At 46.7% G+C, this 26,653-nt stretch overlaps 1 protein-coding gene and 1 long non-coding RNA gene across 43 annotated transcripts in view; both read left to right on the top strand.

The window, feature by feature from the left end:
• The window catches only part of herc1 (HECT and RLD domain containing E3 ubiquitin protein ligase family member 1), a 218,697-nt gene that overhangs the window by 55,487 nt on the left and 136,557 nt on the right, over nt 1–26,653 (top strand). For 35 of the 42 annotated variants that reach the window (XR_016492387.1, XR_016492384.1, XR_016492385.1 and 32 more), the window contains exons 20-35: nt 93–266; nt 2,278–2,392; nt 4,618–4,738; nt 7,045–7,216; nt 9,411–9,527; nt 13,212–13,449; nt 13,794–13,908; nt 16,099–16,150; nt 17,370–17,647; nt 20,078–20,317; nt 22,343–22,463; nt 22,771–23,008; nt 23,348–23,532; nt 24,853–25,008; nt 25,465–25,571; nt 26,367–26,477. Coding sequence is in view for 38 of the 42 variants with exons in the window: in XM_090223270.1 (XP_090079396.1) it covers nt 93–266; nt 2,278–2,392; nt 4,618–4,738; nt 7,045–7,216; nt 9,411–9,527; nt 13,212–13,449; nt 13,794–13,908; nt 16,099–16,150; nt 17,370–17,647; nt 20,078–20,317; nt 22,343–22,463; nt 22,771–23,008; nt 23,348–23,532; nt 24,853–25,008; nt 25,465–25,571; nt 26,367–26,477 (2,540 nt within the window). In the remaining 4 variants the exon portion in view is untranslated. The remainder of the gene's footprint in view (nt 1–92; nt 267–2,277; nt 2,393–4,617; nt 4,739–7,044; nt 7,217–9,410; nt 9,528–13,211; nt 13,450–13,793; nt 13,909–16,098; nt 16,151–17,369; nt 17,648–20,077; nt 20,318–22,342; nt 22,464–22,770; nt 23,009–23,347; nt 23,533–24,852; nt 25,009–25,464; nt 25,572–26,366; nt 26,478–26,653) is intronic. The other 7 variants (XM_090223287.1, XM_090223298.1, XM_090223297.1 and 4 more) reach the window with 2 other exon arrangements.
• LOC149971494 (uncharacterized) lies at nt 8,755–8,979 on the top strand. The gene is made up of 2 exons (XR_016492388.1): nt 8,755–8,828; nt 8,879–8,979. It is a non-coding gene; the product is annotated as an uncharacterized LOC149971494 (long non-coding RNA).

Below are 26,653 nucleotides of genomic sequence, written 5' to 3'. Positions count from 1 at the left end.
AGAAGTGGTTCCTATCTGATTTCTTTTCATTCTGATCTGTTTTATTTATTCTCTGACGATGCTGGCCCGTACTGTGTTTGTATGTGCCTTAGATAACTGCATCAGCTGGCTGTTAGAGGAGGCCCTCTCAGGTAACGAGGAGCAGAAACCAGTTGACTGTCCTCTGAGAGCAGACATGAGCGTCCTGGTGGAGCTGGCCCTGGGCTCCACTAAGGAACCCACCAACAGTCTCTGGAGCAACATGCAGGACTACGCCACCAGCAAAGGTACCGGGGTGGGGGGGGTGGGGGGTGGGGGTGGGGATCTGGGGGAACTATAATACATGAGGGGTGGGGGGGGGGGATCTGGGGGAACTATAATACATGAGGGGGGGGGGGGGTGGAACTATAATACATGATACTATTGAGTGATGCCTGCTCTCTGTTGAATGCTCCCACAGTTTATTCAGTTTATTGACTGATGCCCGCTCTCTGTTGAATGCTCCCACAATTTATTGAGTGATGCCCGCTCTCCGTTGAATGCTCCCACAGTTTACTGAGTGATGCCTGCTCTCTGCTGAATGCTCCCACAGTTTGAGTGATGCCCGCTCTCTGTTGAATGCTCCCACAGTTTTTTGAGTGATGCCCGCTCTCTGTTGAATGCTCCCATAGTTTATTGAGTGATGCCTGCTCTCTGTTGAATTTTCCCACAGTTTATTCAGTTTATTGAGTGATGCCCGCTCTCTGTTGAATACTCCCACAGTTTATTGAGTGATCCCTGCTCTCTGTTGAATGCTCCCACAGATTGAGTGATGCCTGCTCTCTGTTACATGCTCCCACAGTTTGAGTGATGCCCGCTCTCTGTTAAATGCTCCCACAGTTTGAGTGATGCCCACTCTCTGTTGAATGCTCCCACTGTTTGAGTGATGCCCACTCTCTGTTGAATGCTCCCACAGTTTGAGTGATGCCCACTCTCTGTTGAATGCTCCCACAGTTGTTTGAGTGATGCCTGCTCTCTGTTGTTTGCTCCCACTGTTTATTCAGTTTATTGAGTGATGCCCGCTCTCTGTTAAATGCTCCCACGTTTTTTGAGGGATTCCCACTCTCTGTTAAATGCTCCCACAGTTTATTCAGTTTATTGAGTGATGCCCGCTCTCTGTTGAATGCTCCCACTGTTAGAGTGATGCCCGCTCTCTGTTGAATGCTCCCACAGTTTGAGTGATGCCCGCTCTCTGTTGAATGCTCCCACTGTTTGAGTGATGCCCGCTCACTGTTGAATGCTCCCACAGTTTATTCAGTTTATTGAGTGATGCCCGCTCTCTGTTAAATGCTCCCACAATTTATTCAGTTTATTGAGTGATGTCCACTCTCTGTTGAATTCTCCCACAGTTTGAGTGATGCCTGCTCTCTGTTGAATGCTCCCACAGTTTATTGAGTGATGCCCGCTCTCTGTTAAATGCTCCCACAGTTTATTGAGTGATGCCCGCTCTGTTAAATGCTCCCACAGTTGAATCAGTCTATTGAGTGATGCCCAGTCTCTGTTGAATGCTCCCACAGTTTATTCAGTTTATTGAGTGATGCCCGCTCTCTGTTAAATGCTCCCACAGTTTATTGAGTGATGCCCGCTCTCTGTTACATGCTCCCACAGTTGAATCAGTCTATTGAGTGATGCCCGCTCTCTGTTAAATGCTCCCACAGTTTATTGAGTGATGCCCGCTCTCTGTTAAATGCTCCCACAGTTTATTGAGTGATGCCCGCTCTCTGTTGAATGCTCCCACTGTTTGAGTGATGCCCGCTCTCTGTTGAATGCTCCCACAGTTTGAGTGATGCCCGCTCTCTGTTGAATGCTCCCACAGTTTATTGAGTGATGCCCGCTCTCTGTTAAATGCTCCCACAGTTGAATCAGTCTATTGAGTGATGCCCAGTCTCTGTTGAATGCTCCCACAGTTTATTCAGTTTATTGAGTGATGCCCGCTCTCTGTTAAATGCTCCCACAGTTGAATCAGTCTATTGAGTGATGCCCAGTCTCTGCTAAATGCTCCCACAGTCTATTGAGTGATGCCCAGTCTCTGTTAAATTCTCCCACAGTTTATTCAGTTTATTGAGTGATGCCTGCTCTCTGTTGATGCTCCCACAGTTGAATCAGTTTATTCAGTTTCTTTTCAGTTCATTCCGTGTCATGGAGCATCCAGCAGTGTGTGGGCATCCATCTTTCTTTCATGACAGATTAGTAGTGTAGAATAAGCAGAGTATTATTGCTGCTGTGACATGTAGTGATGTCCATGTGTTTGTGTTCCAGACTGGGACAACGCCTCTCTCTGTAATGAGACCTTATTGGACACCGTGTCCAGGTTTGTCCTGGCTGCTCTGCTGAAGCACACCGGCCTGCTGGGCCAAGCCTGTGGAGAGGGCAGGTAATTCTACTGCCCACCCATCATGGTTCTGCCTTCCAATGGCGCCCTATTCCCTATATAGTGGTACTACTATAGACCAGAGCCCTATATAGTGGTACTACTATAGACCAGAGCCCTACATAGTGGTACTACTACAGACCAGAGCCCTATATAGTGGTGCTACTATAGACCAGAGCCCTATTCCCTATATAGTGTACTACTATAGACCAGAGCCCTATTCCCTATATAGTGGTACTACTATAGACCAGAGCCCTATTCCCTATATAGTGGTACTACTATAGACCAGAGCCCTGTTCCCTATATAGTGGTACTACTATAGACAAGAGTCCTATTCCCTATATAGTGCACTGCTATAGACCAGAGCCCTATTCCCTATATAGTACACTACTATAGACCAGAGCCCTATTCCCTATATAGTACACTACTATAGACCAGAGCCCAATTCCTTATATAGTGGCACTGCTATAGACCAGGGCCCTATTCCCTATATAGTGGTACTACTATAGACAAGAGTCCTATTCCCTATATAGTGCACTGCTATAGACCAGAGCCCTATTCCCTATATAGTACACTACTATAGACCAGAGCCCAATTCCTTATATAGTGGCACTGCTATAGACCAGAGCCCAATTCCTTATATAGTGCACTGCTATAAACCAGAGCCCTATGCCCTATATAGTACACTACTATAGACCAGAGCCCTATTCCCTATATAGTGGTACTACTATAGACCAGAGCCCTATTCCCTATATAGTGGTACTACTATAGACCAGAGCCCTATTCCCTATATAGTGGTACTACTTTAGACCAGAGCCCTATTCCCTATATAGTGGTACTACTATAGACCAGAGCCCTATTCCCTATATAGTGGTACTACTATAGACCAGAATCCTATTTCCTATATAGTACACTACTATAGACCAGAGCCCTATTCCCTATATAGTGTACTACTTTAGACCAGAGCCCTATTCCCTATATAGTACACTACTATAGACCAGATCCCTATTCCCTATATAGTGTACTACTATAGACCAGAGCCCTATTCCCTATATAGTACACTACTATAGACCAGAGCCCTATTCCCTATATAGTGCTACTACTATAGACCAGAGCCCTATTCTCTATATAGTACACTACTATAGACCAGAGCCCTATTCCCTATATAGTGGTACTACTATAGACCAGAGCCCTATTCCCTATATAGTGGTATTACTATAGACCAGAGCCCTATGGCACCCTATTCCCTATATAGTGGTACTACTATAGACCATAGCCCTATTCCCTATATAGTGGTACTGCTATAGACCAGTGCCCTATTCCCTATATAGTGGTACTACTATAGACCAGAGCCCTATTCCCTATATAGTACACTACTATAGACCAGAGCCCTATTCCCTATATAGTGGTCCTACTATAGACCAGAGCCCTATTCCCTATATAGCACACTACTTTAGACCAGAGCCCTATTCCCTATATAGTGGTACTACTATAGACCAGAGTCCTATTCCCTATATAGTACACTACTATAGACCAGAGCCCTATTCCCTATATAGTGCTTCTACTATAGACCAGAGCCCTATTCCCTATATAGTACACTACTATAGACCAGAGCCCTATTCCCTATATAGTGGTACTACTATAGACCAGAGCCCTATTCCCTATATAGTGGTACTGCTATAGACCAGTGCCCTATTCCCTATATAGTGGTATTGCTATAGACCAGTGCCCTATTCCCTATATAGTGGTACTACTATAGACCAGAGCCCTATTCCCTATATAGTGGTACTACTTTAGACCAGAGCCCTATTCCCTATATAGTGCACTACTTTAGACCAGGGTCAGTAGGACTCTTGCACCCTATTCCCCTAAATAGTGCACTACTTTAGACCAGGGTCAGTAGGACTCTGGCACCCTATTCCCTACATAGTGCACTACTTTAGACCAGGGTCAGTAGGACTCTGGCACCCTATTCCCTACATAGTGCACTACTTTAGACCAGGGTCAGTAGGACTCTGGCACCCTATTCCCTACATAGTGCACTACTTTAGACCAGGGTCAGTAGGACTCTGGCACCCTATTCCCTACATAGTGCACTACATTAGACCAGGGTCAGTAGGATTCTGGAGCCCTATGTGGTGTCATTTGACACATGCCTGGTCTATTTCATGTGGCAGGCTGGGTTCACCAGTCAGTGTGTCTCTCTCTGTGTGTGTGTTTCCAACCAGGTACCAGCCTTGTAAGATGCTGGCTGAGGTCTACCGTTGTGTGTACAAGGTCAGGAACCGCCTGCTGGCCTGCAAGAACATGAACGCCGTCCAGACACGCTCGTCTTCCCGCGAGAGGAGGGTAAGTGACCCGGCTCTTCTTTCGGGTAACTGGTCCGTTGGTCCATGAAACATCCTTCCAGTCCCACGTCAGGGTCTGCTGCCTTGTTCCCACGTCAACCCTTAAACCCCTCTACATCCTAGAGACACTTACGGGAAATGCTTCGCTGGTGCTTTTCAGAATGGAGTCCTTTGACCTCTTAACCCCCCACGGGTCCTCAGTTCAATTTAAAGAGATTCTTCTGGATTTATTTATTTATTTTACTTCCCCAGAGTCAGATGAACTTGTAGATACTATTTTTATGTCTCTGCATCCGGTATGAAGGAAGTTCGAGGTAGTTTCGTGAGCCAATGCTAACTAGCGTTAGCGCAATGACTAAAGGTCTATGGTATGTACTAGCATGCTAGCAGTGTGCAACATGCCACTAGTGTCTCCTTGTGATAGTTTGTCACAAAAAACCTGTACTTGGCATTGATCAGATTGTTTGTGTTTGTTGACGGGTGTCTTCCACTGTGCCTGATCAGATTGTTACAAAGCAGTGCAATGCAAGGGAGGTTTAGTTCCAAAATGACAAACTATTTTACACTTGACATTGTAATGTTACTCTCCTAGCAACTACATTTGTTATATTCAGCGTGACATTCATGTGAGCAGTATAATGTGATTACAACCCCAAAATAATGTGAAATGCTCTCATGACTTCGCTACGACAGAAATATATTTAGACTACTTTACGGTTCGTCTGGGCTTGTTGACAGTAGCCTGCCAGCAGGCCTCGACGGAGCACTGCCCCCCTGGGAGATGAAATGCACTCTGGGAATCGTAGTATGCTGTTTAAAATCCTTCGTATTTCTATGCCATGTGTAGACAATTGCAATTATAGAAGCTTCAGAAATGAGCTTCAATGTTTTTGATGTCGTTTTGGAACTAAGCTGTTCATTTCATACAGTACATGAAATGGTTTAGCTGTAATGAATAATTCATCATAGGTCTAATGAAAGTAATTTGACTCCATATCGTGGCCATAGATGAGCAAATGAACCCTGATGTGTATGAAATTACATTTTAAAACAGTTTAGATGTAATTATGAAATATGGTTTTGAATTGGGAAATTTAAGGTAATCTTCTGTTATTTAATATGGTGTGTTATATTTTTAAATAAATTGAATATAGTATAGAATATTATATATTTGTTATTTAATTTAAAAAAAATATATAAATTGAATATAGTTTAGAATATATTATATTTGTTATTTAATATTATGTGTTATTTTTTGAAATAAATTGAATATAGTTTAGAATATATTATATTTGTTATTTAATATGATGTGTTATTTTTTTAAATAAATTGAATATAGTATAGAATATATTATATTTGTTATTTTAGTTCTACCAGTTATCAATTGTTCAACGTAAAAAAAAAATATTCTGTGACTTAAGCTAAAACACATTATGTTTTGGCCGAGGTATCGTGACACTAAACCTGATATTCTGGTATCGTGACACTAAACCTGATATTCTGGTATCGTGACACTAAACCTGATATTCTGGTATCGTGACACTAAACCTGATATTCTGGTATCGTGATACTAAACCTGATATTCTGGTATCGTGATACTAAACCTGATATTCTGGTATCGTGACACTAAACCTGATATTCTGGTATCGTGACACTAAACCTGATATTCTGGTATCGTGACACTAAACCTGATATTCTGGTATCGTGATACTAAACCTGATATTCTGGTATCGTGATACTAAATCTGATATTCTGGTATCGTGACACTAAACCTGATATTCTGGTATCGTGATACTAAACCTGATATTCTGGTATCGTGACACTAAACCTGATATTCTGGTATCGTGACACTAAACCTGATATTCTGGTATCGTGACACTAAACCTGATATTCTGGTATCGTGACACTAAACCTGATATTCTGGTATCGTGACACTAAACCTGATATTCTGGTATCGTGACACTAAACCTGATATTCTGGTATCGTGACACTAAACCTGATATTCTGGTATCGTGACACTAAACCTGATATTCTGGTATCGTGATACTAAACCTGATATTCTGGTATCGTGATACTAAACCTGATATTCTGGTATTGTGACACTAAACCTGATATTCTGGTATCGTGATACTAAACCTGATATTCTGGTATCGTGACACTAAACCTGATATTCTGGTATCGTGATACTAAACCTGATATTCTGGTATCGTGACACTAAACCTGATATTCTGGTATCGTGATACTAAACCTGATATTCTGGTATCGTGACAACACTTTTAACGGGTGTCCGGTGTTGTGCCCGATCAGATTTCAGACAATCAGGACTCGCTGGAGATGGACCCCCAGGAGCACTCGTTCACGAGGACCATCGACGAGGAGGCGGAGCTAGAAGAGAGGACGGACCGAGAAAGGGAGGATGTGCATCAGGAGCAAGATGAGGAAGAGGAGGAGAGAGAGCACGAAGTCATGACCGCTGGGAGTGAGTGGTTCACTTTACTGCAATGACACAACACTCTCACTGAATGTACTCCTACCAGACTGTCACTGAATAGACTGTCACTGAACACACTGCTACCTAGCAGACTGTCACTGAACACACTGCTACCTAGCAGACTGTCACTGAACACACTGCTACCTAGCAGACTGTCACTGAACACACTGCTACCTAGCAGACTGTCACTGAACACACTGCTACCTACCAGACTGTCACTGAACACACTGCTACCTAGCAGACTGTCACTGAACACACTGCTACCTAGCAGACTGTCACTGAACACACTGCTACCTAGCAGATTGTCACTGAACACACTTCTACCTAGCAGACTGTCACTGAACACACTTCTACCTAGCAGACTGTCACTGAACACACTGCTACCTAGCAGACTGTCACTAAACACACTTCTACCTAGCAGACTGTCACTGAACACACTGCTACCTAGCAGACTGTCACTAAACACACTGCTACCTAGCAGATTGTCACTGAACACACTTCTACCTAGCAGACTGTCACTGAACACACTGCTACCTAGCAGACTGTCACTAAACACACTTCTACCTAGCAGACTGTCACTGAACACACTGCTACCTAGCAGACTGTCACTGAATAGACTGTCACTGAACACACTGCTACCTAGCAGACTGTCACTGAACACACTGCTACCTAGCAGACTGTCACTGAATAGACTGTCACTGAACACACTGCTACCTACCAGACTGTCACTAAATAGACTGTCACTGAACACACCGCTATCTAGTAGACTCCTCTTCCTCTTCCTCCCTGAATTAATTTGGACTGAATATGTTTTAAATACTCAAGAGCACATGCAGGGAGTGAATGCATGGGAGAGGGAGAAGATGGATGCTAGTTTAGATTTTACCGTGACCTTTTTGGTCCATATATAGAGTCTAGCATGGCATGGTCAGTTAAATGAGCCAACCAAGATCCCGGGTAACGGGAGAGTACAAACCAACCGCAATCAGACGTTGATCTCTGTTGCACAGCAGGGGGTTGTATTTCTAGTGAAAGGGATGTCGATGTGATAGCAGCGTAGACTACAGGTCGTTACTACAAACGGAGGAGGTGACGAGGAAACTACAGTTAAAACGTCTTCAGTAACAGCTGAAAACACACATATCAGCGTGGAGTTGACCTGCGGTTTATACCAGTTTGTCAGGTGTTGACCTCGTTGCTGCTTGCCACATCTGTCTCTGTAACTCTGGCTATGCCAAGGAGAACCGTTGGACAAGTTCAGTCCCAATAATATTTGATTTGATGTTTGCTCCAAAACAAATCTGCGAGGTCTATTATGAGAAGGAATGAGGACTTGTATTCACAGGTTCAAAATAGCACCTAGCTCCTTCTCCTGACCTCTGACCCTACGGTGCCACCAGTTCAAACCCAATAGCTGTAATCAATAGCAGGGCTATGGCTCCACCTAGCCGACCAATGGGCGCCCAAAGGTACAGGTATAGGACAAAGGTACAGGTATAGGACGAAGGTACAGGGATAGGACGAAGGTACAGGGATAGGTAGAGGGATAGGACAAAGGTACAGGGATAGGTAGAGGGATAGGACAAAGGTACAGGGATAGGTAGAGGGATAGGACAAAGGTAGAGGGATAGGACAAAGGTAGAGGGATAGGACAAAGGTACAGGGATAGGACAAAGGTACAGGGATAGGACAAAGGTAGAGGGATAGGACAAAGGTACAGGGATAGGACAAAGGTACAGGGATAGGACAAAGGTACAGGGATAGGACAAAGGTACAGGGATAGGACAAAGGTACAGGGATAGGACAAAGGTAGAGGGATAGGACAAGGGGACCTGGGTTGTACAGCTGGGTTGTCTTACTGTAGTCTGACAGGACTAGCCTGGGTTAGAGCCTTGAATGAGTCTTACTGTAGTCTGGCAGGGCTTGCCTGGGTTAGAGCCTTGAATGAGTCTTACTGTAGTCTGGCAGGACTAGCCTGGGTTAGAGCCTTGAATGAGTCTTGCTGTAGTCTGGCAGGACTAGCCTGGGTTAGAGCCTTGAATGAGTCTTGCTGTAGTCTGGCAGGACTAGCCTGGGTTAGAGCCTCATTGACCTACGCCACGGCGTGGTTCGTCACACAGCTTCCCTTTTAACCCAGCGCCCTGTGTGATGTCTCTCTGTGTCTGTCTGTCGCACGGCACAGAAATCTTTCAATGTTTCCTCTCAGCGCGGGAGGCCGCGAGGAGCCGAGAGAGGGAGAGGGCCAGCAGCAGCGCCGGGGGAGGCCTGACCTCAGGAGGAACCAGAGGAGGAGGGGGAGGTAAGGGAAGGATGACAAGGGGGAGGAGGAGGGGGAGGTAAGGGAAGGAGGAGGGGGGGGGGGGGGGAGGAGGAGGGGGAGGGAAGGGGGGGGGTAAGGGAAGGAGGGGGAGGGAAGGAGGAGGGGGAGGTAATGGAAGGAGGAGGTGGAGGAGGGGGAGGTAAGGGAAGGAGGAGGAGTTGGGGGAGGTAAGGGAAGGGGGAGATGAAAAAGGAGGGGTCATGGTGGAGGGGGAGGAGGTGGGGCAGGTTATTTCAGTATAATATAATATGTAACTATGAGGAGGTGGGGAAGGTTATTTCAGTATAATATAATATGTAACTATGAGGAGGTGGGAAGGTTATTTCAGTATAATATAATATGTAACTATGAGGAGGTGGGGAAGGTTATTTCAGTATAATATAATATGTAACTATGAGGAGGTGGGGAAGGTTATTTCAGTATAATATAATATGTAACTATGAGGAGGTGGGGAAGGTTATTTCAGTATAATATAATATGTAACTATGAGGAGGTGGGGAAGGTTATTTCAGTATATTATAATATGTAACTATGAGGAGGTGGGGCAGGTTATTTCAGTATAATATAATATGTAACTATGAGGAGGTGGGGAAGGTTATTTCAGTATAATATAATATGTAACTATGAGGAGGTGGGGAAGGTTATTTCAGTATAATATAATATGTAACTATGAGGAGGTGGGGAAGGTTATTTCAGTATAATATAATATGTAACTATGAGGAGGTGGGGAAGGTTATTTCAGTATAATATAATATAATTTGTAACTATGAGGAGGTGGGGAAGGTTATTTCAGTATGATATAATATGTAACTATGAGGAGGTGGGGAAGGTTATTTCAGTATAATATAATATAATATGTAACTATGAGGTGGGAAGGTTATTTCATTATAATATAATATGTAACTATGAGGAGGTGGGGAAGGTTATTTCAGTATAATATAATATGTAACTATGAGGAGGTGGGGAAGGTTATTTCAGTATAATATAATATGTAACTATGAGGAGGTGGGGAAGGTTATTTCATTATAATATAATATGTAACTATGAGGAGGTGGGGAAGGTTATTTCAGTATAATATAATATGTAACTATGAGGAGGTGGGGAAGGTTATTTCAGTATAATATAATATGTAACTATGAGGAGGTGGGGAAGGTTATTTCAGTATAATATAATATGTAACTATGAGGAGGTGGGAAGGTTATTTCAGTATAATATAATATGTAACTATGAGGAGGTGGGGAAGGTTATTTCAGTATTATATAATATGTAACTATGAGGAGGTGGGGAAGGTTATTTCAGTATAATATAATATGTAACTATGAGGAGGTGGGGAAGGTTATTTCAGTATAATATAATATGTAACTATGAGGAGGTGGGGAAGGTTATTTCAGTATAATATAATATGTAACTATGAGGAGGTGGGGAAGGTTATTTCAGTATAATATAATATGTAACTATGAGGAGGTGGGGAAGGTTATTTCAGTATAATATAATATGTAACTATGAGGAGGTGGGGAAGGTTATTTCAGTATAATATAATATGTAACTATGAGGAGGTGGGGAAGGTTATTTCAGTATAATATAATATGTAACTATGAGGAGGTGGGAAGGTTATTTAGGTATAATATAATATGTAACTATGAGGAGGTGGGGAAGGTTGTAACGTATGGTTTTGTATGGTTGTAACGTATGGTTTTGTATGGTTGTAACATGGTTTTGTATGATTGTAATGTGTGGTTTTGTATGGTTTTGTATGGGTTTGTATGGTTTTGTATGGTTGTAACATGGTTTTGTATGGTTGTAATGTATGGGTTTTGTATGGTTGTAATGTATGGTTTTGTATGGTTGTAACATGGTTTTGTATGGTTGTAATGTATGGGTTTTGTATGGTTGTAATGTATGGGTTTGTATGGTTTTGTATGGTTGTAACATGGTTTTGTATGGTTGTAATGTATGGGTTTTGTATGGTTGTAATGTATGGTTTTGTATGGTTGTAATGTATGGTTTTGTATGGTTGTAATGTGTGGTTTTGTATGGTTGTAATGTATGGTTTTATACGGTTGTAACGTATGGTTTTGTAAGGTTGTAACATATGGTTTTGTATGGTTGTAACATATGGGTTTGTATGGTTGTAACATATGGGTTTGTATTGTTGTAATGTATGGGTTTGTATGGTTGTAACATATGGGTTTGTATGGTTGTAACATATGGGTTTGTATGGTTGTAACATATGGGTTTGCATTGTTGTAATGTATGGGTTTGTATGGTTGTAATGTATGGGTTTGTACGGTTGTAACGTGTGGTTGTAACATATGGGTTTGTATGGTTCTAACATATGGTTTTGTATGGTTGTAATGTATGGGTTTGTACAGTTGTAACGTGTGGTTGTAACGTGTGGTTGTAACATATGGGTTTGTATGGTTGTAACATATGGTTTTGTATGGTTGTAATGTATGGGTTTGTACAGTTGTAACGTGTGGTTGTAACGTGTGGTTGTAACATATGGGTTTGTATGGTTGTAACATATGGGTTTGTATGGTTGTAATGTATGGGTTTGTATGGTTGTAATGTATGGGTTTGTATGGTTGTAATGTATGGGTTTGTATGGTTGTAACGTGTGGTTGTAACGTGTGGTTGTAACGTGTGGTTGTAACGTGTGGTTTGTATGGTTGTAACATATGGGTTTGTATGGTTGTAATGTATGGGTTTGTACAGTTGTAACGTGTGGTTGTAATGTATGGGTTTGTATGGTTGTAATGTATGGGTTTGTATGGTTGTAATGTATGGGTTTGTATGGTTGTAACGTGTGGTTGTAACGTGTGGTTGTAATGTATGGTTGTAATGTATGGGTTTGTATGGTTGTAATGTATGGGTTTGTATGGTTGTAATGTGTGGTTGTAACGTGTGGTTGTAACGTGTGGTTGTAACGTGTGGTTGTAATGTGTGGTTGTAACGTGTGGTTGTAACGTGTGGTTGTAATGTGTGGTTGTAATGTGTGGTTGAAACATATAGATTTGTATGGTTGTAATGTATGGGTTTGTACGGTTGTAACGTATGGGTTTGTATGGTTGTAATGTATGGGTTTGTATGGTTGTAACGTGTGGGTGTAACGTATGGTTTTGTATGGTTGTAATGTATGGGTTTGTATGGTTGTAACGTGTGGGTTTGTATGGTTGTAACGTGTGGGTTTGTATGGTTGTAACGTGTGGTTGTAACGTATGGTTTTGTATGGTTGTAATGTATGGGTTTGTATGGTTGTAACGTGTGGGTTTGTATGGTTGTAACGTGTGGGTTTGTATGGTTGTAACGTGTGGTTGTAACGTATGGTTTTGTATGGTTGTAATGTATGGGTTTGTATGGTTGTAACGTGTGGGTTTGTACAGTTGTAACGTGTGGTTGTAACATATGGTTTTGTATGGTTGTAATGTATGGGTTTGTATGGTTGTAACGTGCGGTTGCTTATTGTAAAATACCTTTCGATTTAGGTTTTATAAAAGCACTTTAAAATATCTCATGTATTATTGATTATATATGCTTGCTACAAACCACTCTAAATATTCATCGTCCTTCAGACTGATAGTTTTGGACAGCAGAAGCAAGCGCGCCTTTTCTCCTCCAGTGAAATGACCCCTTTCTATATTAACAGTGTGTTATTGTTACCAGGGGAGGCGGAGGCCTCGACATCCCAGGAGGAGCATCACGGGAGAGACGGCTGTACGGGGCTGCCTGAGGGACAGGACCTGTACACAGCCGCCTGTAACTCTGTGGTCCACCGCTGTGCTCTGCTGGTGCTGGGGGTCAGCCCTGTACTGGGGGAACTGGGGAAGCAGCAGGACGAAGGACACGGCAGCTTCCAGTCAGCCGGACAGGGACAGCAGGACGGGACGGGCTTCATGACCAGGTCAGAAGAACACAACTTCTATGACTGTCTGGTCTGTGTAGTTCTGACTGTCTGGTCTGTGTAGTTCTGACTGTCTGGTCTGTGTAGTTCTGACTGTATGGTCTGTGTAGTTCTGACTGTATGGTCTGTGTAGTTCTGACTGTGGTCTGTGTAGTACTGACTGTATGGTCTGTGTAGTTCTGACTGTGGTCTGTGTAGTTCTGACTGTGGTCTGTGTAGTTCTGACTGTGGTCTGTGTAGTTCTGACTGTATGGCCTGTGTAGTTCTGACTGTATGGCCTGTGTAGTTCTGACTGTCTGGTCTGTGTAGTTCTGACTGTGTGGTCTCTGTCCTCTGCTATGAAGGAGTGAGAGTCTGAGTACAGAGAGCTGTTCGGTCCAGTCCAGTCCCAACTACAGGCTGATGAAGTCCAGGAGCGAATCAAATCTGTCCCTGTCTGATGAGGAGGGATGCACTCTGGTCAGTCACAACGCTGGGCCTCCTTCTGTCTGCCTGCCTCTGTTTGTCTGTCTGTCTTCTCTCTCATCTCTTCATATCTAATTTCTCTCTCTCATCACTCTCTCTTTCTCTCGCTCTGTCTCCCCCCTCTCTCTCTGTGTCTCTCTGTGCCCCTCCCCCCTTCTCTCTGTGTCTCCCCCCCTGTCTCTCTGTGTCCCCCCTTCTCTCTCTCTGTGCCCCACCCCTCTCTGTGTCTCCACCCCTCTCTCTCTCTCTGTCTTTCTGTGTCTCCCCCTTCTGTCTCTCCGTGTCTCTCTGTGTCTCCCCCCCTGTCTCTCTGTGTGTCTCTCTGTGCACCCCCTTCTCTCTGTGCACCCCCTTCTCTCTGTCTCCCCCTCTCTCTCTGTGTCTCCCCCTCTCTCTCTGTGTCTCCCCCTCTCTCTGTGTCTCCCCCTCTCTCTCTGTGTCTCCCCCTCTCTCTCTGTGTCTCCCCCTCTCTCTCTGTGTCTCCCCCTCTCTCTGTGCGTCTCCCCCCCCCCTCTCTGTGTCTCCCCCTCTCTCTGTGCGTCTCCCCCCCCTCTCTCTGTGTCTCCCCCTCTCTCTGTGTGTCTCCCCCCTCTCTCTGTGTCTCCCCCTCTCTCTCTGTGTCTCCCCCTCTCTCTGTGTCTCCCCCTTCTCTCTCTCTGTGTCTCTCTGTCTCCCCCTCTCTCTCTCCCCCCCTCTCTCTCTGTGTCTCCCCCTCTCTCTGTGTCTCCCCCTTCTCTCTCTCTGTGTCTCTCTGTCTCCCCCTCTCTCTCTCCCCCCCTCTCTCTCGGTGTCTCCCCCTCTCTCTGTGTCTCCCCCTCTCTCTCTCTCTCTCCCCCTCTCTCTCTGTGTCTCCCCCTCTCTCTGTGTCTCCCCCTCTCTCTGTGTCTCCCCCTCTCTCTGTGTCTCCCCCTCTCTCTCTGTCTCCCCCTCTCTCTGTGTCTCCCCCTTCTCTCTCTCTGTGTCTCTCTGTCTCCCCCTCTCTCTCTCCCCCCCTCTCTCTCTGTGTCTCCCTGTGTCTCCCCCCTCTCTCTCTGTGTCTCTCTGTGTCTCCCCCTCTCTCTGTGTCTCCCCCTTCTCTCTCTCTGTGTCTCTCTGTCTCCCCCTCTCTCTCTCCCCCCCTCTCTCTCTGTGTCTCCCCCTCTCTCTGTGTCTCCCCCTTCTCTCTCTCTCTCTCCCCCTCTCTCTGTGTCTCCCCCTCTCTCTCTCTCTCTCCCCCTCTCTCTCTCTGTGTCTCCCCCTCTCTCTGTGTCTCCCCCTTCTCTCTCTCTCTCTCCCCCTCTCTCTGTGTCTCCCCCTCTCTCTCTGTGTCTCCCCCTCTCTCTGTGTCTCCCCCTTCTCTCTCTCTCTCTCCCCTTCTCTCTCTCTCTCCCCCCTCTCTCTCTGTGTCTCCCCCTCTCTCTGTGTCTCCCCTTCTCTCTCTCTCTTTCCCCCTCTCTCTGTGTCTCCCCCTCTCTCTCTGTGTCTCCCCCTCTCTCTGTGTCTCCCCCCCTCTCTCTGTGTCTCCCCCTCTCTCTGTGTCTCCCCCTCTCTCTCTGTGTCTCCCCCTCTCTCTGTGTCTCCCCCTTCTCTCTCTCTGTGTCTCTCTGTCTCCCCCTCTCTCTCTCCCCCCCTCTCTCTCTGTGTCTCCCTGTGTCTCCCCCCTCTCTCTCTGTCTCCCCCTCTCTCTCTCTCTCTCCCCCTCTCTCTGTGTCTCCCCCTCTCTCTCTGTGTCTCCCCCTCTCTCTGTGTCTCCCCCTTCTCTCTCTCTCTCTCCCCTTCTCTCTCTCTCTCTCCCCTTCTCTCTCTCTCCCCCCCTCTCTCTCTGTGTCTCCCCCCTCTCTCTCTGTGTCTCCCCCCTCTCTCTCTGTGTCTCCCCCCTCTCTCTCTGTGTCTCCCTGTGTCTCCCCCCTCTCTCTCTGTGTCTCCCCCCTCTCTCTCTGTGTCTCCCCCCTCTCTCTCTGTGTCTCTCTGTCTCCCCCCTCTCTCTCTGTGTCTCCCCCCTCTCTCTCTGTGTCTCTCTGTCTCCCCCCTCTCTCTCTGTGTCTCCCCCCTCTCTCTCTGTGTCTCTCTGTGTCTCCCTCCTCTCTCAGCGTAAAGACATGTTCTGTTTTAAACAAAGTTCCCACTAAGACGTTCTCCTGATGTTTATTGTAATAATGATTTATTAAAATGTAACTTAATTGTTTTTATTTTCCTCTGTTTCAGAGTGGCAGGAGAAACGTTGATCTAGACCTGGCATTTTCTCAGAAAAAGAGAGGTAAAGTACTAATGTCTGTACAATCAGTAAAGTCCATTAGATGCTACTAACCACTACTGCTACGTGACAGCCCTCTGCTTCGGTGTAAAAGTGTTCTCCTTGTCTTCTGATTTTCTGAAGCGTATTTGCTCCTCTTGAGACAGTTGAGCCCCAAAAACAAGAGGAGCTCCACGCAAGTACACCACGGCATGTTTTCACCTCTTCCTGTTTCCTCTAGCCGGCTCCAACTCTCCATGGCTGTAACGTCCATTCATTCCCAGTTGGAAGGGTTCAGTAATACGGCTGGCGTTTTTAGTAGAGCTCGGGTTCATCGTGTTTCTCCTAACTTGAATCGACGAGGTAGCTCGTCTGGCTCAGATGTGACAGATGTGTCTGTGTGTTCCTCTTGACCGTACCTCTCTTGCTTGTCAGTTGGTTTTTGGGTAAGACGGCACAAACGCACCGGGTTAAGAACCATTTCAGACAAAAGCCTCTTTTTTTTTTTTTTGGTCTTGGCCTCTGCTCATCATCTCAGTTTCCCCTGCAGCATCCCTCGTCGTCATCTGATCAGGGGGGGGGAAGGGGAACAACATGCACATGTTATATTTGAATGGCTGATCAAGGCTGATGGCATGGAGTATGAGAAAGCAGCCGTGGAACGAAGCCAAGCAGAGAGACGTGGATTGAATGTGAATGGACACACAAGTAGTCTTATCGCAGCTAGCTTCCATCTGCTAACATAAACGCCCAATAAGGCCTTACAGTGGTGCACTTTGTGTGGAGTGGATGTTATCTCATCCACCTGTAGAGGAATAGGAGTTGTGTTTCTGAAAAGCTATCTGGCCTCTCTCTCTCTCTCTCTCTCTCTCTCTCTCTCTCTCTCTCTCTCTCTCTCTCTCTCTCTGTCTCTGTCTCTCTCTCTCGCTCGCTCGCTCTCTCTGTCTCTCTCTCTCTCTCTCTCTCTCTCTCTCTCTCTCTCTCTGTCTCTGTTTCTCTCTCTCTCTCTCTGTCACTCTATCTGTCACTCTCTCTGTTTCTCTCTCTCTGTTTCTCTCTCTCTGTTTCTCTCTCCCTCTGTCTCTCTCTCTCTGTCTCTCTCTCTCACTCTCTCTGTCACTCTCTCTCTGTGTCTCTCTCTGTTTCTCTCTCTCTCCCTCTCTCTCTCTCTCTCTGTCCCTCTCTCCCCCTCTCTCCCTCCCCCTCTCTCTCTCCCCTCTCTATTTCCTCTCTCCTCCCTCAGGTCTACTCCACAGTTCTCCAGACTCCCTGGCTGACTCATGGTTCAGGGTGAAACACAGTAGGGACCAGCTGTACGGTTCTCCCCTCTACCAATCCTATGAGGAGTCGGACCTGGACCTGAGCCGCTCGCTGGGGGTTCACGCCCTCATAGAGAACATCGTCAGCTTCATCAGTGGAGACGTGGGAAACACCCCCGCCTTCAAAGAGCCCGAGGAGAGCATGTCTACTAGTCCACAAGGAACCATGCTGGCTATGGAGCAACAACAGAACAGGGCTGAGGTGAGAACCATCCTGGTCATAGATCAACAACAGAACAGAGCTGAGGTGAGAACCATCCTGGTCATAGATCAACAACAGGGCTGAGGTGAGAACCATCCTGGTCATAGATCAACAACAGAACAGAGCTGAGGTGAGAACCATCCTGGTCATAGATCAACAACAGGGCTGAGGTGAGAACCATCCTGGTCATAGATCAACAACAGGGCTGAGGTGAGAACCATCCTGGTCATAGATCAACAACAGAACCGGGCTGAGGTGAGAACCATCCTGGTCATAGATCAACAACAGAACAGAGCTGAGGTGAGAACCATCCTGGTCATAGATCAACAACAGAACAGGGCTGAGGTGAGAACCATCCTGGTCATAGATCAACAACAGGGCTGAGGTGAGAACCATCCTGGTCATAGATCAACAACAGGGCTGAGGTGAGAACCATCCTGGTCATAGATCAACAACAGAACCGGGCTGAGGTGAGAACCATCCTGGTCATAGATCAACAACAGAACAGAGCTGAGGTGAGAACCATCCTGGTCATAGATCAACAACAGAACAGGGCTGAGGTGAGAACCATCCTGGTCATAGATTAACAACAGAACAGGGCTGAGGTGAGAACCATCCTGGTCATAGACCAACAACAGAACCGGGCTGAGAACCATCCTGGTCATAGATCAACAACAGAACAGAGCTGAGGTGAGAACCATCCTGGTCATAGATCAACAACAGGGCTGAGGTGAGAACCATCCTGGTCATAGATCAACAACAGGGCTGAGGTGAGAACCATCCTGGTCATAGATCAACAACAGAACAGGGCTGAGGTGAGAACCATCCTGGTCATAGATCAACAACAGAACAGGGCTGAGGTGAGAACCATCCTGGTCATAGATCAACAACAGAACAGAGCTGAGGTGAGAACCATCCTGGTCATAGATCAACAACAGGGCTGAGGTGAGAACCATCCTGGTCATAGATCAACAACAGGGCTGAGGTGAGAACCATCCTGGTCATAGATCAACAACAGAACAGGGCTGAGGTGAGAACCATCCTGGTCATAGATTAACAACAGAACAGGGCTGAGGTGAGAACCATCCTGGTCATAGACCAACAACAGAACCGGGCTGAGAACCATCCTGGTCATAGATCAACAACAGAACAGGGCTGAGGTGAGAACCATCCTGGTCATAGATCAACAACAGAACCGGGCTGAGGTGAGAACCATCCTGGTCATAGATCAACAACAGAACAGAGCTGAGGTGAGAACCATCCTGGTCATAGATCAACAACAGAACAGGGCTGAGGTGAGAACCATCCTGGGCATAGATTAACAACAGAACAGGGCTGAGGTGAGAACCATCCTGGTCATAGACCAACAACAGAACCGGGCTGAGAACCATCCTGGTCATAGATCAACAACAGAACAGAGCTGAGGTGAGAACCATCCTGGTCATAGATCAACAACAGGGCTGAGGTGAGAACCATCCTGGTCATAGATCAACAACAGAACAGGGCTGAGGTGAGAACCATCCTGGTCATAGATCAACAACAGAACAGGGCTGAGGTGAGAACCATCCTGGTCATAGATCAACAACAGAACAGGGCTGAGGTGAGAACCATCCTGGTCATAGATTAACAACAGAACAGAGGTGAGAACCATCCTGGTCATAGATCAACGACAGGGCTGAGGTGAGAACCATCCTGGTCATAGATCAACAACAGGGCTGAGGTGAGAACCATCCTGGTCATAGATCAACAACAGGGCTGAGGTGAGAACCATCCTGGTCATATATCAACAACAGAACAGGGCTGAGGTGAGAACCATCCTGGTCATAGATCAACAACAGAACAGGGCTGAGGTGAGAACCATCCTGGTCATAGATCAACAACAGAACCGGGCTGAGGTGAGAACCATCCTGGTCATGGATCAACAACATATACAGGGGCTATATACAGGGTATTACGGTACAGAGTCAATGTGGAGGCTATATACAGGGGGTACCGGTACAGAGTCAATGTGGAGGCTATATACAGGGGGTACCGGTACTGAGTCAATGTGGAGGCTATATACAGGGGGTACCGGTACAGAGTCAATGTGGAGGCTATATACAGGGGGTACCGGTACAGAGTCAATGTGGAGGCTATATACAGGGGGTACCGGTACTGAGTCAATGTGGAGGCTATATACAGGGGGTACCGGTACAGAGTCAATGTGGAGGCTATATACAGGGGGTACCGGTACTGAGTCAATGTGGAGGCTATATACAGGGGGGTACTGGTACAGAGTCAATGTGGAGGCTATATACAGGGGGTACCGGTACCGAGCCAATGTGGAGGCTATATACAGGGTATTACGGTACAGAGTCAATGTGGAGGCTATATACAGGGTATTACGGTACCGAGTCATCTAGGACTAATGTGTGTCAATGTTTTCTCCAGCTGCGTCTGGAGGCTCTACACCAGATCGTGGTGCTGATCTCTGGGATGGAGGAGAAGAGTAGCCAGGCTGCAGGAGGTGGTGGGAGCGGACCAGGAGGTCGACCCAGCCCCAGCGTTGCCTTCCAGTCCTCTTCCCTCCTGACCTCCGTCAGGTTACAGTTCCTGGCTGGATGTTTCGGTCTTGGAACCGTGGGCACCGGGGGACTGAAGGGAGAGAATGTCCAGCTACACCACTACCAGGTACGGGGGGACTAGGGAGAGAGTGTTCAGGTACCGGGGGACTAGGGAGAGAGTGTTCAGGTCCGGAGGGGACTAGGAAGAGAGTGTTCAGGTACGGGGGACTAGGGAGAGAGTGTTCAGGTACAGGGGGGACTAGGGAGAGAGTGTTCAGGTACGGGGGGACTAGGGAGAGAGTGTTTAGGTACGGGGGACTAGGGAGAGAGTGTTCAGGTACGGGGGACTAGGGAGAGAGTGTTCAGGTACGGGGGGACTAGGGAGAGAGTGTTCAGGTACTGGGGGGGACTAGGGAGAGAGTGTTCAGGTACGGGGGGACTAGGGAGAGAGTGTTCAGGTACGGGGGGACTAGGGAGAAAGTGTTCAGGTACGGGGGACTATGGAGAGAGTGTTCAGGTACGGGGGGACTAGGGAGAGAGTGTTCAGGTACGGGGGACTAGGGAGAGAGTGTTCAGGTACGGGGGGACTAGGGAGAGAGTGTTCAGGTACTGGGGGGGACTAGGGAGAGAGTGTTTAGGTACGGGGGGACTAGGGAGAGAGTGTTCAGGTACGGGGGGACTAGGGAGAGAGTGTTCAGGTACGGGGGACTAGGGAGAGAGTGTTCAGGTACGGGGGGACTAGGGAGAGAGTGTTCAGGTACGGGGGGACTAGGGAGAGAGTGTTCAGGTACGGGGGGACTAGGGAGAGAGTGTTCAGGTACGGGGGACTAGGGAGAGAGTGTTCAGGTACGGGGGGACTAGGGAGAGAGTGTTCAGGTACGGGGGACTAGGGAGAGAGTGTTCAGGTACAGGGGGACTAGGGAGAGAGTGTTCAGGTACGGGGGACTAGGGAGAGAGTGTTCAGGTACGGGGGACTAGGGAGAGAGTGTTCAGGTACAGGGGGGACTAGGGAGAGAGTGTTCAGGTACTGGGGGGGACTAGGGAGAGAGTGTTCAGGTACTGGGGGGGACTAGGGAGAGAGTGTTCAGGTACGGAGGACTAGGGAGAGAGTGTTCAGGTACGGGGGGACTAGGGAGAGAGTGTTCAGGTACGGGGGGACTAGGAAGAGAGTGCGGGGGACTAGGGAGAGAGTGTTCAGTTACGGGGGACTAGGGAGAGAGTGTTCAGGTACGGAGGGGACTAGGGAGAGAGTGTTCAGGTACGGGGGGACTAGGGAGAGAGTGTTCAGGTACGGGGGGACTAGGGAGAGAGTGTTCAGGTACGGGGGGACTAGGGAGAGAGTGTTCAGGTACGGGGGACTAGGGAGAGAGTGTTCAGGTACGGGGGACTAGGGAGAGAGTGTTCAGGTACGGGGGACTAGGGAGAGAGTGTTCAGGTACTGGGGGGGACTAGGGAGAGAGTGTTCAGGTACTGGGGGGGACTAGGGAGAGAGTGTTCAGGTACGGGGGATCGAACCCGATTGCATTAACATGTTACCAGTGTCTGTCTTTCTGTCTGCCTGCCTAATGATGTTGTGTTGGTTCAGGACAGGATGTGTCTGTCTGTCTCATAATGATGTGTTGGTTCAGGACAGGATCTATCTGTCTGTCTGTCTGTCTGTCTGTCTGTCTGTCTGTCTGTCTGTCTGTCTGTCTGTCTGTCTGTCTGTCTGTCTGTCTGCCTCATAATGATGTTGTGTTGGTTCAGGACAGGATGTGTCTGTCTGTCTTATAATGATGTTGTGTTGGTTCAGGACAGGATGTCTGCCTCATAATGATGTTGTGTTGGTTCAATACAGGATGTCTGTCTCATAATGATGTTGTGTTTGTTCAGGACAGGATGTCTGTCTCATAATGATGTTGTGTTGGTTCAGGGCAGGATGTCTGCCTCATAATGATGTTGTGTTGGTTCAGGACAGGATGTCTGTCTCATAATGATGTTGTGTTGGTTCAGGACAGGATGTCTGTCTCATAATGATGTTGTGTTGGTTCAGGACAGGATGTCTGTCTCATAATGATGTTGTGTTGGTTCAGGGCAGGATGTCTGCCTCATAATGATGTTGTGTTGGTTCAGGGCAGGATGTCTGCCTCATAATGATGTTGTGTTGGTTCAGGACGGTGTTAACGCAGCCAAGCGGAGCCTGCAGATGGACATCCAGACAGCCGTACATAAGATCTACCAGCAGCTGTCTGTCACGCTGGAGAGAGCCCTGCAGGCCAACAAACATCACATAGGTGAACATCACATCATTACAATGCAGGGTTCTCCTATACGGGTCCTGGAGAACAACTGTGTGTGCAGGCTTTCGGTCCAGCCCTGCAGTAACACAGCAAGTCTGCGCAACCGGTAGTTCTTCAGGACGTAGTTGAAGACCACCGCTATAGAGTAACTCCCCTTTCCCTCGTTTGCCTCTCACCGTCGTCTCCATCTCTCTCCCCCGTCCCGATGCGGAAAGACACATTTCAGTTGACCTCATTCAGTTGGACAACTGACTCGGTATCTCCCCTCCCCTCTTTTCCCCCCCTCTTTCCCTCGTTCCAGAGGCCCAGCAGCGCCTCCTGCTGGTGACAGTGTTTGCCCTGAGCGTGCGTTACCAGTCTGTGGACGTGTCCCTGGCCATATCCAGTGGCCTCCTCAATGTGCTGTCACAGCTGTGTGGCACAGAAACCTTGCTGGGACAACCACTCCAGCTGCTACAGAAACCAGGGGTGTCTCAGCTCAGCACTGCCCTGAAGGTAGCCTCCACACGACTACTGCAGATACTGGCCATCAGCACCGGGTAAGACAGCGGCTCTCTGCACTAAACAAAACTGTTAATATATGTTACGTATTTGTGTCGTCAGATGCGTCGTGTCTGGTTTATCTATAGGGCCGGTTTCCCGGGTCCAGAACAAGCCTATTCATGGATTAAAAAAGGGACTTTCAATTTGAGATTGTCCTTCGAGTATGATTCTTAGTCCTGTAGGAGGCGCAACCATGAAACTCTACCCACAAAGATGCATGTTTCTGTCTCTGTGTGACTGACTTGTCTCCGTGTCTCTGTGTCTCTGTGTCTTTGTGTCTCTGTGTGACTGACTTGTCTCTGTGTCTCCGTGTCTCCGTGTCTCTGTGTCTCCAGGACGTACGCAGACAAGCTAGGACCCAAGGTGGTCCAGTCCCTGTTGGACTTGCTGTGTAGCCAGCTGAAGAACCTTCTGTCCCAGGCAGGAGTCAGCCTGCTCACTGCCGACCCAGGGAAGAACCAGGAGAACCAGGACAAGAAGTCTGAGGATGGAGCCGACCCAGAGAAGACAGACTTCAGAGGTGGGAGGAGGACTGTGTGTCATGCAGCATTGACAGGAAGTCTCTTTGGATCAAGTAATAGTGCTATTTGAACGATGAGTTAATACATTAGGAGGAGGATTGTCTGCCAGGATGGGTGGAAGAGGGATGGAAAGGTTACTAGTGATTTGGCTGACTGGAGTCGGTTGATTGGCTTGATCGTTTTTTTTTTTCAAATAGATTTTTCCGGGAACTTCTAAAGTATTGTCAATACAGATGGTAGTGGTGAAGTGGCATAAAGATGGCCGTGTTCAGACATGACGTCATTGTTTTGAAACAGCACCCTGTAGAGCTTCACTCTGTAATATGTTGTTGTTGTGTTGGAGTGGAAACAGCACCCTGTAGAGCTTCACTCTGTAATATGTTGTTGTTGTGTTGGAGTGGAAACAGCACCCTGTAGAGCTTCACTCTGTAATATGATGTTGTTGTGTTGGAGTGAAAACAGCACCCTGTAGAGCTTCACTCTGTAATATGTTGTTGTTGTTGTTGTTGTTGGAGTGGAAACAGCACCCTGTAGAGCTTCACTCTGTAATATGTTGTTGTTGTGTTGGAGTGGAAACAGCACCCTGTAGAGCTTCACTCTGTAATATGTTGTTGTTGTGTTGGAGTGGAAACAGCACCCTGTAGAGCTTCACTCTGTAATATGTTGTTGTTGTTGTGTTGGAGTGGAAACAGCACCCTGTAGAGCTTCACTCTGTAACATGGTGTTGTTGTGTTGGAGTGGAAACAGCACCCTGTAGAGCTACACTCTGTAATATGTTGTTGTTGTTGTGTTGGAGTGGAAACAGCACCCTGTAGAGCTTCACTCTGTAATATGTTGTTGTTGTGTTGGAGTGGAAACAGCACCCTGTAGAGCTTCACTCTGTAATATGATGTTGTTGTGTTGGAGTGGAAACAGCACCCTGTAGAGCTTCACTCTGTAATATGTTGTTGTTGTTGTGTTGGAGTGGAAACAGCACCCTGTAGAGCTTCACTCTGTAATATGATGTTGTTGTGTTGGAGTGGAAACAGCACCCTGTAGAGCTTCACTCTGTAATATGTTGCTGTTGTGTTGGAGTGGAAACAGCACCCTGTAGAGCTTCACTCTGTAATATGTTGTTGTTGTTGTGTTGGAGTGGAAACAGCACCCTGTAGAGCTTCACTCTGTAATATGTTGTTGTTGTTGTTGTTGTTGGAGTGGAAACAGCACCCTGTTCAGCTTCACTTTATAATATGTTGTTGTTGTTGGAGTGGAAACAGCACCCTGTAGAGCTTCACTCTGTAATATGTTGTTGTTGTTGTTGTTGTTGATGTGTTCCATAGCGTTGGTGCGTAAGCAGCACACAGCAGAGCTTCACCTGGGAGACTTCCTGGTGTTCCTGAGGCGAGTCGTCTCCTCCAAGGCCATCCAATCCAAAATGTCTTCTCCAAAGTGGACAGAGGTGCTGCTCAACATCGCTGCACAGAAATGCTGCTCGGGTACGGTCCAATCAACTGTATTTGTACAGTTAAAATGCATTATGAAAATCACCAGTCTGTACTTGTAAGTTTAGATGTTTCTTTACATCGACTTGAATATAGGTTAGATATGCCCCAGCACAGCCAACCATTTAGTATACATCCTGACCGACGTCAGGTCAGAGGTAGTAAGGACTTGCATTAAAGGCCTCCATTTTCACCAGTGTCTTCCTTTCGTTATGTTATTTCTGTCAAAGGTCAGGTCAAAGGTCAGGTCAAAACGGATGAAGGTTTATTTGAATCGTGTCTTAGCCCGTTCATTAAACGCTTTTTTAAAACTTTCAAACTCACACGAGTGCCTGGCTTTTGGGAATTTGTTTAATGTCGCTTAGCAACTAATTTGAGTAAAGATTTTTTCCTTTTTTTTTTTTTTTTTTGCTTTTCAATGACACAAGTGTTATTGTTGTTGATCTGTAGGAGTCCCTCTGGTGGGCAACCTGAGAACTCGTCTCCTGGCCCTTCATGTTCTGGAGGCTGTGCTGCCTGCCTGCGAGGCCAGTGTAGAGAACGACCAGATGACACAGGTACTGGAGCTGTATGCAGAGTGAAGCCTCTCAAAATTGACCCACTGGTGAGGTCCTAATAGGAGGATTTGATGAGGTAGCTGGTAAAAAGGTGAGGTCCTAATAGGAGGATATGACGAGGTAGCTGGTAAAAGGTGAGGTCCTAATAAGAGGATTTGATGAGGTAGCTGGTAAAAAGTTGAGGTCCTAATAAGAGGATATGATGAGGTAGCTGGTACAAAGGTGAGGTCCTAATAGGAGGATTTGATGAGGTAGCTGGTACAAAGGTCCTAATAAGAGGATATGATGAGGTAGCTGGTAAAAGGTGAGGTCCTAATAAGAGGATTTGATGAGGTAGCTGGTAAAAGGTGAGGTCCTAATAAGAGGATTTGATGAGGTAGCTGGTAAAAGGTGAGGTCCTAATAAGAGGATTTGATGAGGTAGCTGGTAAAAGGTGAGGTCCTAATAAGAGGATTTGATGAGGTAGCTGGTAAAAAGGTGAGGTCCTAATAAGAGGATTTGATGAGGTAGCTGGTAAAAGGTGAGGTCCTAATAAGAGGATATGATGAGGTAGCTGGTAAAAGGTGAGGTCCTAATAGGAGGATTTGATGAGGTAGCTGGTAAAAGGTGAGGTCCTAATAAGAGGATTTGATGAGGTAGCTGGTAAAAGGTGAGGTCCTAATAGGAGGATTTGATGAGGTAGCTGGTAAAAGGTGAGGTCCTAATAGGAGGATTTGATGAGGTAGCTGGTAAAAGGTGAGGTCCTAATAAGAGGATTTGATGAGGTAGCTGGTAAAAGGTGTGGTCCTCCTCTAGGTGGTGGAGCGTCTCTTCTCCCTGCTGGCTGACTGTATGTGGGAAGCTCCCATCGCCCAGGCCAAGCACACCATCCAGATGAAGGAGAAAGAGCAGGAGCTGAAACTACAGGTACAGGACTACTCATAATGCTCTCTATCACTTCTTCTTACTGTTATTATTCTTTCTTCTTTTTCTTTCTTTCTTTCTTCCTTCTTCTTCTTCTTCTTCTTTCTCTTTCTTTCTTCCTTCTTCTTCTTCTTCTTCTTATTCTTTCTCTTTCTTTCTTCTTTTTCTTTCTTTCTTTC

Source organism: Oncorhynchus mykiss, chromosome 26 (genome assembly GCF_057628025.1).
Source record: "Oncorhynchus mykiss isolate SJ-2025 chromosome 26, ASM5762802v1, whole genome shotgun sequence".
Taxonomy (NCBI): domain Eukaryota; kingdom Metazoa; phylum Chordata; class Actinopteri; order Salmoniformes; family Salmonidae; genus Oncorhynchus; species Oncorhynchus mykiss.
Note: the sequence above shows the minus strand (reverse complement) of the source record. Positions and strands in the feature narration are given on the sequence as shown.